Raw genomic sequence first — 13,465 nt, 5'->3', positions numbered from 1 at the left:
TTTCCAATAGTCAGTTATGTTTGTTTGTCCAGTTTGTTTGTTATTTTGTGTGTTTGTCCAGGGTTTCAGTACCAACCCAATACAGTGGAGGTGAAATCAAATATTTTTGCCTGTGGTGTTATCTATACTGGCTGTGAAGAGATCCAGTCCTAAAGTGAGTTCAGTGTTGAGGTGGTGGAAAAAATCCTCAGTTCACGTTCTGTGTAAAAATGAGTGCATCTTCCAAAATTAAGTTAAATTGACGTGAATTCCTGGAAATTAAATTGTTATGAACTGAAGTAGCAGATCACAGGCTTGATTTCAAACATCACATGTACTTTCTGAGGTAGCCGTGTATATATATGGCTTCAGATTTTATATGTGCTGTACATGTGCTGCCCTCTCCTGGCACACGAGGCCTCTGCCCGGTGGTGGTTGTATTTCTAAACCCACTGAGAGTTTGAGTTTTTGATCTCTTGGGTTTGCTGAAGCTGCGATGGCAGATTAGTGGATCCAGATAACAATCTGAAGTCAGCAGCCATTAGTTTGTTTCCACAAAGCACATAAAATACATGAGCACGTGTTTTATGTTAAACATGTGGAGTAAAATGGATTGTTTGTTAAGATAATATTAATGCTGTGGCCATGATGCTAATTCTCTCTAGGGCGTCAATGGTAATTCCCATTATGTGTTAGCATTGAGCTAATGGACTAAGCCCAATTATTTATACATACATAAAATTGATTGAAAATTGGTTGAAAAACAATAGATTTAGGAATCACAATAATGGAAGCAAGTGAAATTCATTAAAGGAACAGATATTTTTCCCCACCCCTAATAATAACTGTAGTCATGTAAGTGAAGTGTAGCCTAAATAAAGACGGCAGGCTTGTTAGCTTGTGTTGTCCTCCCAGTGATGTAAAAGGAAACAGCTGTTTTGAAAGCCCAGCAGCCAATGGGAAAACCCCAACACTCGCTCCATCAGGACCAATCGTTTAACTTGTAAACCTAAAGCTCATCTTTGTGCTAAACCAGAAGACATTAACTCAGATAATGAAAGCTCCTCTTTGATTGGTTGTTGCTGCTTTTCAAGTTCTCACGTTGTTCCTTTTATGCTTTGACTATCCCAGCTTTTATCCTGCAGACACACACACACACACACAGCTAACACCATCACATCCCATGAGAATGAGAGGCCCTTCCTCTAACCCCGGCCAAGTCAGATTCGCTCCCTCTCTGACAGCCCCTCATCAATCCTTGTGACAAAGTGCCTTCCCGTCACCGCTCGATAATTAATGTATAGAGCAGAACAGGGAGCACTCCGTCATCCCACCATGAAGTGTCAGCTAGAAGAAGCCCTCCTCCGTCTTCACCGGGCCTTCTTGTTTGTTTCATTCATCAGTAGATTCTTCTGTCGGGTGGTTTTTTTTGCTTCCAATGGGAAGAACGAATGTTTGAGGATTTGTGACGAGCAAGGAGGAGAAAATGTGGGATGTGGGAGAATCTGCTGCCATCTGTTTCGCTGTTGATGAAACACATTTGACGCTAACCTTTAACATGCTGGTGTTTTTATGGCTTTTTGACTTTAATAGGACTTAAGATGCAGCGTTTTTCACTCATATGGACTTAATTCTCCAGTAAAGTGAACCTTACATGTTTAATTTCAGTGTTTTGTGGGTTTTAGTCATAACTGTATTGGAAACATAAGTAGGTTTCTAATGTTGCACCAAATGTTACACCAGCAGCCTCAAAACCAAATGGCAGGTTAAGTCTTTTATTTACCTTTTAATTACATGAAGAATATTACTGGTAGTGAATGTTGCAGAGCTGCCCTTAGTAGTACAGTAGGCAGAACAATCAGGATAAACGCCCGACTTTCCCTCGTTTCATCTCATCACTTTACTAACATAGTGCGACATGACCTTCGGTGTCTCCTTCAGTAAGACATATGGACGCCCCACAGTTATGAGAACATAAACCCCCCCAGGACGACAGGGGTGCACAATATTGACCTGTTGTTCCTTTCCTAAATGCTGCAGCTCACGCAAAGCATGCAAGCAACACTCATTCTGCTAAACTTTAATGCTCTCGTCTTTTATTTGTACATATGCACTTTTTTATTTTTAATTTATTGTCTAACCAGAGGAAAAACCCAAAGTCAAATGCTTAAATGTGTCTGCAGTGACTCATTTTCGTTGTTAAGTAGGACTCTGCTAAAGTCTGGCCTTTACTTTAGTCATGTCTGATCACTGTTCTGATATACCAGAGTTCACCAAGTAACCTTTAAATGTTTGTAACACGTCATGGCCTGACTTGAGCAAATTGTTTTTAGAACTTTAGAAAACTTTATAGCTTCATTTAAACAAAGTCAGATTTAGGAATTTGCCCTGGATTAAACTCTTGCTTGTCTATAATAAAAATAGCCACAGTGACAACATCTCATGTCACATGTATCAAAAAATATGATCAGCTCTACAAACTGACCACATCTGATGTTAATTTTATTTTGAAATGGATCAGCTTTGCCATAAAGTTACCAAAGAAACAAACTGCATGAGCCACGACACTCATAAGTTATCCATCTTAAACAAACGTAGAACAAACTTTAACATCATGAAGTGAGATTTTGAAGTTTGGATACTTCAAAAAAAAAAAACTTAAAAGAAAATAAATTAGGTATAATGCATTCCTGTAAGACCCATTAGTCACACAATTTAAAAAAATATACAATCGCATTTTGTGCTAAAAGCAGTAGAACATTTACATTATTGCACTTAAACATTTACTGCCACGACAGGGAAACAGCTTAACTTCAGCTTTCGGTCCATCATTTTCCCCTCGTCTCCAGGATTTCAACTGGCAGCTCAGCGCAACAAAAACTTCAGTTGTGCTCAACTTCCTGGTTTTAAAGATCTTCATCACTGCAATGTTTTCTACAGACAGACAGCATACTAGTATGTCACAAAAATCCAGATAAAATGTTGTCCTGTATGTGATCAGTTTTGCAAGGAGTTTGTCATTTATTCTGACCGTTTGCACAGCGAACAGAACTGTGAATTTAATATACCCACAACACAGAGGCTGACATGATATACACATTCTAATACCCATAGTTCTATTCACGCACATTCAGCAAATAAACAGCAGTTTCACTTCATCACAACATGAAGGCAGCAATTTAACAGGCCAAGGAAAAGGGGCTGCTGAAGGGACACAGAAACCACCATTGCAAGCACAAGGAAACCAACACTTGGGAAAAAATTTAGTAGCTGCTGATGTGAATGCGTCATCATGAGTTATTCTGCCTTTCTCCAAACCCTGATCAAAACCAGGTTTTTATCTGGGCCCACCACTGCTTGGCTTTGGGACAGCATAACTACAGTTACTGCAGTAACCATCTGGCTGTTCACATAAACCAGCAGATTAGATCAGTCGGTCAGTAATCGAAGTCCATTTATCGCCAACGCAGAGTTTCTTGAACATGATTGTAGAGTGTGTGTTGATAGGTTAGCTTTTTCACCAAATACACATAACAATCCCATAATTCTGCATCAATTTGTCTGCATCTTCCAGTGTTAAAACAACTTTGCATTCACCCCTTTGGATCACACTTAAAAAAACAAACAAAAAACAGTTTAACAACAACACAAAAAACTGTGAACCTGCGTCTAGTATTTAGTTATTTAATCTGCATCTAATATGTTGTTACCAACTCGTACACGTTCAGTTTCTTATACACAGCTGGTGTGTGTTTAAACTGTCCCAGTTCCATTTTGTTCCCCAAAGCTGTCATTTAAAACAAGCACTCCTTTCATCCAGTGCTTTCACACGGAGTCTAATGTGAGGGCTAAAACGGCACGTGGTCCATACAGGTTCTGTTCAGGTTATCTTCTACCAGTGTCTTGAGTCCACCAGCTCCGGTCGCAAACTCAGTTTTTTAAGCGTCTCGTAGCCGACCACCATGACGATGGCAGTGGGTGTGGATGAAATGATGCGTGCCGACAGTCCTTTGGTCATCCCCCAACAGCCCTCCTCTTTGAGCAGCTGTCTGAACGTCTCGATCACTGAAGTCCTGCCTTCAACCTGCACACACACAAAATACATGTTGAGTTGTTGTTTGGAACCACAAGCCAGTATCTGATAATAAATAAATTGAGATTTTATTTTCTGATCAGGTCACTAATCCCTAGATTGGCCTAATCTTGAACTGAAAATGCAGAAGGTAGACATGACACTGGAAGCTGAATTTGGTTACTTCATTATGTGAAGACTTAACAACACTGATACATAACAATGAGACACATATTCTCATTTTAAGCCTTCAGGGCATAGCTTTTTAAAACATTACTCCTATAAATGACTACTTTCCTCCCCTCAATAGTTATTAGTTACAGTGGTTGACTCCACTTCTAGGCCTCACTGGGCTTGTTAACGGTTTGCTCTATGCAGAACTTGTCACCAGGAGAGAGCTTGGACAGGAAAAGCTTCCCTGGTAGGTCAAAGTATGCAAATTACTGAAGAGTAAAATGGTAGCTTGAAGGTCTGTGCCCACATACAAAGAAAGCTGATTGATGATTAACATTTACTGTTTCAGCTATTGAAAAAAATTTAAACAGACAAAACAAGCCGTGCATTTTAAATTCCTTTTCTGGCAGCTTCCTCCACACAAACAGAGGAAAAAAATTCAATGCTTTGATGCTTTAAGCACCATAAGCCATTTATATCTCAAACATTAAAGAATTTAAAAAAACTATCTGGGTTGAGGTTTTTTAATCACTCGATGTACCAGCCCGAAAAGAGCACATGAGTCTCTGTGTGACGGATGTACAGTTCACCTGCACTCTGGCTCTGACCACATCCATTGGGTTGGTGACAGTTGCGGCAGTAGCAGCAGCTAGAGGTCCAGCCATGGCTTGAAGAACCAGATGAGGGCAGTCACTGGGAGCCAGTTTAGAGAGTTGCTCTAAAGAATATTACACACACACAGATACCTAATTAACAACACAAGACACACGTACATGTACGTGTGGAACAAGCGACAGGTCGTTAGAAAGCACACACACAAAAAAAAAAGTTCCAGCCCCTTACCAGCATAAAAGTGATAGAAAGGCCACCAGACAGCACTGTTTGGGATATAAGTGAGTAAAGAAGCCACATATCCCCTGTAGAAGCCCCGGAAACCATCAGCAGCAAAGATCTGAGACACAATACTCCTGGTTTGGCCAAACACTTTCTTGGTCTTTCCAGTCTCTGTGTTAGACTTGAGTCGAAAGCGGGTGAGGTGCTCTCCTTGGCCCTGCATCATCAGCTGCTGCGAGACAACATCTATAGGAACAGTGATGCTCTGTGCGACCAGAGAGGCCGAGCCGCCGGCCACCAGTGACTTGACCGTATTGTCCTCAGAATACTGGGAGACATACTTCCTCACCAGCTCATAGGTGGTTATGTAAGCCTGGCCTGAGATGAGCGTGAACGTGTTGACCATAAAGCCACGATAAAGGCCTCGAACGCCCTCCGACCGCAGAATCTTGAAGAAGGCGTCGAAGGTGCCACTGTAGAGTGACTTGCCCCTCTGCACCTGTAGCCGAGTGCGGATGAGCGTAGCCGGGTAGACGGTGGCCCGGATGGTCATCGTCATAAACACCCCGAATGAGTAGAACTTCCTTTTGTCGAGGTCCTCCCACTCGATGATCTGGATGTTTCTTTTCTGCTGCATCCTGACAGGTGTAGGCGCCCCCTCATCAGAGTGATCCCTGCCTGGCAGCAAAAACACAGCGTTACACATACACGTATACAAACAGGTGGACATCTCAATGAAAAGTGAACAAACTTTGTCCACTAATGACAACATGAAATGCAAAGTATGTGGACCTTGAATGATTTTGTTCTTGCTAATGTGCACCACAGGCAGAAAAAAGCACAAGTGTGTCCTTGTTCAGCCTTATCAACTTGATCTAAACACTACAAAAGAAAAATGTTATTAACTGTGGTGAAACACACATCAGAAAAAGTATGAAAGTAGCTTGTTTGAAACTTACTTCACTTCTCCATCGTAAAAGCTGTGAATGCATCAATTCTGTTTGCAGCCATTTCAGTTCAGCCACACAGATTATACAAAATATAAATATAAATAACTCAAATGAAAAATCCCACCAGCTGCAGGGTAGCAACATTGTAAGTGTAGGTTATTCTCTCACCATTACCTTCCAGTTAATAATATGTGAACACGGCCCTTTAAAGTGATGTACCAAAATAATGACAACACCAGTTTCTTTCTACCCCACATTGTACGGAAAAACCATCCTGTCACCTGATGTTGTTCCATGAACACCGGCTAAACTGTTAGTCCTCCTTGATCAACGTTTATCGCCTGTTATCTATGAGTGAGAGTTCAAGGGTCATGCTAAAGACAACTTGGCAAGTTAAAGCTAACCACGTTGACTGACGTTCCGAGCAGCTTTGGTAATAACAGCGAGGCAAGTAATGAACGCGTCCTTACAAAAACGCTTTTCTGGTCACTCAGTAACGTTGCTGTAACAACATTAGCTAACGACCCGCCGGTTTGTACCTGACCCCAGTGACAACATTATTCAGAGGACACAGTGTTCCCATGTCGGTCTGAAGACAACTGAATAGCAACGGGAGCCAGTGACACGTATGACACCCAACAAAACAAGCCGAACACTGACAACACCGACGTGTTTAATAAAATGCGCCTGTTGTCACCTGCAGGATAAGTTGATAGAAGCTGGTATTAGCTAACGCCGAGCTCGCCGTGAGTTACACACAGTTAGCATTGGCATCATTTGGGAAACGCTTACCTCTTCGGCCAGATGTTTGAATCAGACTCACACTGGACACATCGTGTCATCAGCCGGTTATGAAATGGCCAATTTTGCGTCTCGTCATTCGGCAGTTTAGGGATATTATAAAGACGTGAAAGTTAGCCGCCTCCTAGCTAGCTAACTGTGAAGTCGCTTCCCGTTCGCATTTAAACGCGGCTGAAAGAACCAATGGCACGCAGCAGAGCTTCTTCCTGTTTTATTTTACACCTCATCATACGTTCACTTGTCCCGGTACTGCCGACCACCAGGGCTGGAGGGAAACACCAACGTACGTCTGTGGAATTGAGCAGAAGAGTATTAATTAATTGGACAATACTGCAAAAATTCTCACCTTTCTTAATAATAATAACGATTAATTATTTAGTCATTAACATGGTCTCTAATTAATTTAGTGTGAACTACATGTAATACCTAACATCTGTATTACTACTATATTAACACTATTCTCATGCTATATGTATCTGTACTACACTATGCATTATGTTACACTATATTGCGGTATTTCAACTTGTAAGTTAAATCCCACTCAATATTATGTAAATATGTTATACTGTTTTACTATAGGTAGTATTATCTGCTGTATCATATTTCTTTATTAATGTAGACACTTGACCATATTATATCTTATCCTGGCGTACGCTGTTACAGCCGAAGATATAATATTATTATACATATTATCAATATATCATCATCTTCTTCTTCTTCTTCTTTATATGACTACTACACTGTGCTGACTTCACGGCTGTTAATCACACCGCATTGCTCTATTAGCCTTATTTAACTATAACTCTGCTCTTGGGTATTGTGGATATTGTATGTGTACTACTTGCTTTGCGCGCCTCGCCTGAATGTCGCCTTTGGGGATCAATACAGACTTATCTTTTAATCATTTAATCATGATCGTGAGATATTATAGTTCTTTTCTTAAGTTCATTGTACTCCTTACTTACTTTTAGTCAAGCACTTTTATCAAACTGCGAATGCAGAACTTTTACAATATGTATTTGTAAAACGTTACTTTCCCCCTCTGTGACTGAGATTGACGCAGTACTACAGAATGTTCGGTCCTCCCACTGGAAGGTGGCGCTGCTGAGCGGCTACTTCACCGCCAGAGGAACCCGGTGTGTGTGTGAGTGAGGAAATATCAAACTGAAAGTAGTGGACCTCTTAGCCCTTTGAAAACTACGCAAACTCAGACCTTTTCATATAAGGTAACATATCTAGAGTTTACTCTTTACTACAGTATTGTTTTTTCTACCAACATTTTAGTATAGTAAGTACAGTTTGACTGTGTCCACTTCGAGGACTTTTTTCATTATGAACTAGCTAGCGTGCTAATGAACTAGCATGCTTAGATATTGCAGATTCATTCTGTTTAGCAGCACTTAGCTTAGCTGGCTGTCATGGTATTGAGGCACTGAGAAAATACGCTGTAAACTCCACATGCTGTTGTTGTGAGTTAATGTGTGTGCACTTTAAGTGTCTGAGACCTGTGTAACAGTTTATGTTCGTCAAGTTTTACAGAAAGAAAATAACATTGTGGCGCTAATACAAACGGGTTGAGACATTTTTCTTCCTAGTCTTTGATTTCAGGTGGTTTCCTCATTATCTTGTAAGTTAATTTATGTTGTGTTTTGCAGGACAACTTCAGTGACGTGACAAAATGGTGGGTAGCTGTTGCACTCGTCACAAATATAGTTTATGTGTTTTCAAAATATGCTGCTGGTTGTTTTCCACAAGTCCTCTCTTTGTCACTTAATACCTGTTGTTTTACTGTTTAGTCTCGTAGATATGACTCCCGAACAACCATATTTTCTCCTGAGGGTAAGTCTGATTTCTTTTTAATCACTTTATAGTCAAAGTGATATTGACTGAAACTTTCAAATATTTTAAAATTTAAAATTTAATAATGAAAGACTTGTATGTCTTGTGCGATATGTTATGTATGGGTTGAACAGTGCTTTACCATGATTTTGCTGGTTAATGTTAATGGACCCACCAGAGGGCCTGTGATATTGAAGAGATTAAGATAAACATGTCTTTGACATTTTAGTCGAGCCAAATATGATCAATAGAGTTTTTGTGACTGTGACTTTTATAGGACGCTTGTATCAGGTGGAGTATGCAATGGAAGCAATCGGCCATGCTGGAACATGTCTGGGGATTCTTGCAAATGATGGAGTGCTGTTAGCAGCAGAGAGACGCAACATCCACAAACTGCTTGATGAGGTTTTCTTCTCTGAGAAAATCTACAAGCTGAATGAGTGAGTGAACCAAACTAAGGGACTCTTTAGCATCCCATACCCTTTTTACCATAGAAACCTCAGTCACTCCTTTTATCAGGCTTACAGTTTACCGTCTTCTAACACGTTTTAACATATCTTTCAGTGACTTAGCTTGCAGTGTTGCTGGCATCACATCGGATGCTAATGTACTGACAAATGAGCTGCGGCTAATCGCACAGAGGTGAGTATTAGAGGAAAACTTACAATCCACCTGCTCTGAAATTTGATGCGTTGTCCCAAAAACGTCTTTTAGGATGTGAATATTCATCATATTTTACAGATTTTTTTTTTGTTTCAAATGAGTCCACCAGAGGCAGTCAATGTAAAACTATTTACAAGCTCAAGGTGATGGATAAGTCAGGAAACCTTTTTTAAAACAAAAACAAAAACAGAAAAGCTTAATCTTCTAGTACTAGTTAAGTACAAGATATAAAGCATCTCTAACACTGAAATTAGGTCCAAATTCCAGACATCCAAAGATACTTGACTTACTGTGCTAAAAGTTTGAGTTTGAGTCTACCCATTAAACACAGTCAAATCAGTCATTAATCTGGTTAATTTCTCTTCAGATATCTATTGCAGTACCAGGAGCCAATACCCTGTGAACAGCTGGTGACTGCCCTGTGTGACATCAAGCAGGCGTACACACAGTTTGGAGGTAAGATACAAAGTAGCCTCCTTGTCTGGTTTTGTTGCCCTTCTTCTTTGGCATCACCATATTGTCATTCTTAACCTTTACAATGTGTAGATTTACCCACTCTACCTAAAACACTTGTATAACATATAATGCAATGATAATGAACAAGCTTACAGAATGCTGGCAAGTATTCTTACATTTGTGGGGTTTGTCCTTATAGGAAAGAGGCCGTTTGGTGTTTCTCTGCTTTACATGGGCTGGGACAAACACTATGGCTTCCAGTTATACCAAAGTGACCCCAGTGGCAACTATGGAGGCTGGAAGGCAACCTGTATTGGCAACAACAGTGCTGTAAGTCTGAACTGAGTGGGGCTGAGTAATGTTACTGAATACCTTTCTGAGGTACTGATCTAAATAACCCATTATGGAGTAGTATTGAAACTTGTCCAGGCAAACGATTTTTTTTTTTTGCCCTTATCTGGAAGAAATTAATATTTATATAGTTTTGTTCTCTGCCAACCAAACCAAGTATTCTTCAGTTTAATGCAGCATGTGATTGGCCCACTGTAACCCATACAGAATGTGATGCAGTGAAGTTGAGCACACAGATTTCAACAGATACAGCATGCAGTGTTATTATGTGTTGTCCTTAATGTCAATAACATCTGTAATATTTTCTTACCTTATTTCTTTCCTTAACCATAACCATTAACTGTGTCAGGGTTACTTTTTATGACGCTCTCAACATGATGTTTGATATGTGGACTACTTGGCTTCAGGCTGCAGTTTCCATGTTGAAGCAGGACTACAAAGAGGGAGAGATGACTCTGTCCTCTGCTCTGGCTTTGGCTGTCAAAGTCCTCAACAAAACAATGGATGTCAGCAAGCTCTCAGCCGAAAAAGGTGAGGTCCAAAAGTGTTTTTTGAATTTTTTCATGTTAAATGAAATTAGCAGTGATTCTGAGTATGAATTTGGAGCATCTTTTGACCTAAACTAGCATGGTGGTGTTGTGTAAAATTTGATCAGTTTATAGGTTTCAAAACCTCTTGCCAGAGGTGTTGAAAATTAGCAATGGTGCATTTTCAGAAATGTTGATATGAAATAAAAATTAAAGTATTACTGCAGGAAGTATGGTGTGGTAGTAGTGACCCGGCTAAAAATACACCAACTAAGCACCAAATTGTGCTAAGGGATTGCTTAAGTAGCAGTAGTAGTAGTAGTAGTAGTAGTTAGGACTATCTAATATTACAGTTCCTCATTAATTAACGGCCATAATTTGTTAACTGTCTTGTTGCTTAAGATCTTTTTGGTGCAACAGGTTGATCGATACAATAACACAATGTCATATAACATTGATTGTTGCAGTGGAAATTGCCACCCTGACAAGGGAAGACGGGAAAACAAAAATTAAAGTGCTGAAACAGAAAGAAGTTGAGGAGCTCATCAAGCGGCACGAGGCTGAGGAGGCCAAGGCCGAAAAGGACAAAAAGGAGAAGGAGCAGAAGGAGAAGGACAAATGAGCAAAATAATATTTTTTTTCCCCCCTCATGTCACCAAATCCTGTGTTTTGTCTTTTACATTAAAAGTTTGGAAACCAATGGACATGTTGTTATTTGTATCTTTGTCACAAAAAGGGGCATCTTTTTATTTACACCTCTTCAAAACAAATTGTACAATTTTTTTTATAATTAAAAAGTAAGATAAACTATTAGATAAACTATTAGATAAACTAAGTAAGATAAACTATAATATTTAAAAGTAGCTTTAAATATTTTTATGATTTTTCTTTAACTTACCCTAGGTTAGTATTACTTAAAGGTATGATATGCAGGAACTTCTTCTTCAAAAAAAAGCAATTCCAAAATAATCCCTCTCAGTCATCACTTAGGATCTCTAGAAGTTGCTGGTGGTGTTTGTCTGCATTTTCTTATTTTCTCATTATTTTGCTGTGTTCACGGTGTCTCTGTGCATCAGCGATTCTGAAGAATGTTAGTTGATTGTTGGGTTCCCAGGTCATCAAATGCTGCCATTGGCTCGTTAGTGATTTGACAACACGGGAATGAACAGTCAAATCTTTCACCAGCATCACTTAATGTTGTGTTCACAACACATAATGTGCAGCAACCAACAATTGCTGCATATTATGCCTTTAATAGTAGGCACCAATGGTTTAGCCTCAGTCTCAGAGCACATCACTGCTGCTTGTATTTTTCTTTCTGCTGGCTTTATGTGTAACTTACCATTATGGCCACATGATGGAGCTACTTGTCCTGCGGATGCACCCTTATTGGTGTGTATGTTGGGTAAATCTAAGATAATAAGATCTGTTTTTGTTTATAATTGCCTAATTTTACTCAGTGAATTAAGGAAATTAAGACTTAAGAAAGGGAAAGGACTAGTAGAAGCAGGTTATGCTTAAAGTGTTGGTATAAATCAGAATATACTTTTCCAGAAAGGAAAATATTAATTTACTGTTTGTCAAATATACTTTCATATCATGTGACCTGCTGAAATGAATTTTCCAAAACACTGAACTTCTGAGTTTGCCTGTTAATTAGCAGCTGTTTGTGTTTACAGGCCCAGTTAGCATCACAGCCTTCAGCCTCCCATTTGTTTTGACACTGTTTAAGATGCTATTTGTTCTCCTTACCACTTGATGGTGATAGTGCTCTCTGATGAGGTTTATGTCATTATTCTCTGTCTTCTCTGTGCCTTTAAGTATTCTTGTGGAACAGCAACATTAATCCACAGTGAAGGCATTTATCTCCAAATAGTGCACAGCTAGGACCAAGAATTATGAAAATAAATGAACAAACACGATACGGGTGGTCTATGTAGACTTGCCTGACATTCAGACTCAAGAATCCCAACATATTTATAAGATGGTTATTATGTCATTGGGATTATCAACATTTTGCATATTCAGTGATCCAGTGTTGAAGATAGTGATTTGGTGCTTGTTGGTGGTTCTAAAGACAGCAACTGAGTGCCTGTTTTTCTGGTGTGTGATCAGTAAAGGGCACTCGGTAACAGACTGTGTAGGTGGTCGGCGACAGGACTGAAACCAGCTGTTGTTAATGCCGTAGCACACGTGTTGTGATGATGTGGCCAGCCCTAGACACAATGAGCATGAATTTTCAGATTTTTATTTCATCTATTTAGTTGACTGTTCAGTCACTTTATTTCCTTATATGATGACCTTTTACAGCATTTTTCACATCATCAGCAAAATAATTCTGGTGGGAGAATAGTAAATCTCTTTATTTCGTTGAATTTTCAGATTTTTTTTGCCACCAGGATGTCAAGTCCACCAAATTCATGAGTCGTTTTCAAAACCCATCAATGTCAACTCCTTCTCAGCCCCCACATTCCCACAAACAAATCTGTGAACATGACCTCTGTGTTCTCAGCGGTAGCTTCTGCCCTTCATGAAGTCCCTCTTTCCTGAATACAACTTTCACATTCTGTATTCACTACTTATCACTGCAAAGCTTCAAACAAATTAGTTCTAATGACAGTCACCCATCAGTGGAAATTTTCCCTGTTTTTTGAGATTTGAGAGGTGATACAGTGATATGTTTAGTTTACTGCATCTTGTGAAGTGGAAACAATTAAATTCAATTCAATTCAATTCAGTTTATTTATACAGCGCCAATTCACAACAAAAGTTATCTCATGACACCTTCCAATTAGAGCAGGTCTAGACCAAACTCTTTA

General features: G+C 39.5%; 2 protein-coding genes across 2 annotated transcripts; one reads left to right on the top strand and one right to left on the bottom strand.

The window, feature by feature from the left end:
• Nucleotides 1–1,740: 1,740 nt before the first annotated feature.
• On the bottom strand, nt 1,741–7,024 carry LOC124061798 (solute carrier family 25 member 44-like). Its single transcript, XM_046394042.1, has 4 exons — nt 6,802–7,024; nt 5,069–5,737; nt 4,816–4,943; nt 1,741–4,063 (listed from the first exon to the last, which is right to left on the bottom strand). The coding sequence occupies exons 2-4, from the start codon at nt 5,694–5,696 to the stop codon at nt 3,872–3,874; spliced, it is 948 nt and encodes a 315-aa protein (XP_046249998.1). The 5' UTR covers nt 5,697–5,737; nt 6,802–7,024; the 3' UTR covers nt 1,741–3,871.
• Nucleotides 7,025–7,887: 863 nt separating this feature from the next.
• On the top strand, nt 7,888–11,350 carry LOC124061805 (proteasome subunit alpha type-4-like). The gene is made up of 9 exons (XM_046394051.1): nt 7,888–8,036; nt 8,466–8,491; nt 8,607–8,649; nt 8,927–9,089; nt 9,214–9,291; nt 9,680–9,768; nt 9,968–10,098; nt 10,527–10,650; nt 11,114–11,350. The coding sequence occupies exons 2-9, from the start codon at nt 8,489–8,491 to the stop codon at nt 11,266–11,268; spliced, it is 786 nt and encodes a 261-aa protein (XP_046250007.1). The 5' UTR covers nt 7,888–8,036; nt 8,466–8,488; the 3' UTR covers nt 11,269–11,350.
• The last annotated feature ends 2,115 nt before the right edge of the window (nt 11,351–13,465 follow it).

This window comes from Scatophagus argus, chromosome 1 (assembly GCF_020382885.2).
Source record: "Scatophagus argus isolate fScaArg1 chromosome 1, fScaArg1.pri, whole genome shotgun sequence".
NCBI lineage: Eukaryota > Metazoa > Chordata > Actinopteri > Scatophagidae > Scatophagus > Scatophagus argus.
The sequence above is the reverse complement of the archived record's forward strand: the minus strand, read 5'-3'. Positions and strand labels throughout refer to the sequence as shown.

Bases quoted from the DNA above. Each gene is read 5' to 3' on its own strand.
- LOC124061805 (XM_046394051.1), top strand. The intron at 9,090-9,213 runs GTGAGTGAACCA...CATATCTTTCAG, and splicing joins AAAATCTACAAGCTGAATGA to TGACTTAGCTTGCAGTGTTG. The intron at 10,651-11,113 runs GTGAGGTCCAAA...TGATTGTTGCAG, and splicing joins CAAGCTCTCAGCCGAAAAAG to TGGAAATTGCCACCCTGACA.
- LOC124061798 (XM_046394042.1), bottom strand. From the start codon at position 5,696: ATGCAGCAGAAAAGAAACATCCAGATCATCGAGTGGGAGGACCTCGAC. The intron at 4,944-5,068 runs GTAAGGGGCTGG...AATATTCTTTAG, and splicing joins TTTCTATCACTTTTATGCTG to AGCAACTCTCTAAACTGGCT. The intron at 4,064-4,815 runs GTGAACTGTACA...GTGTGTGTGCAG, and splicing joins TGGTCAGAGCCAGAGTGCAG to GTTGAAGGCAGGACTTCAGT.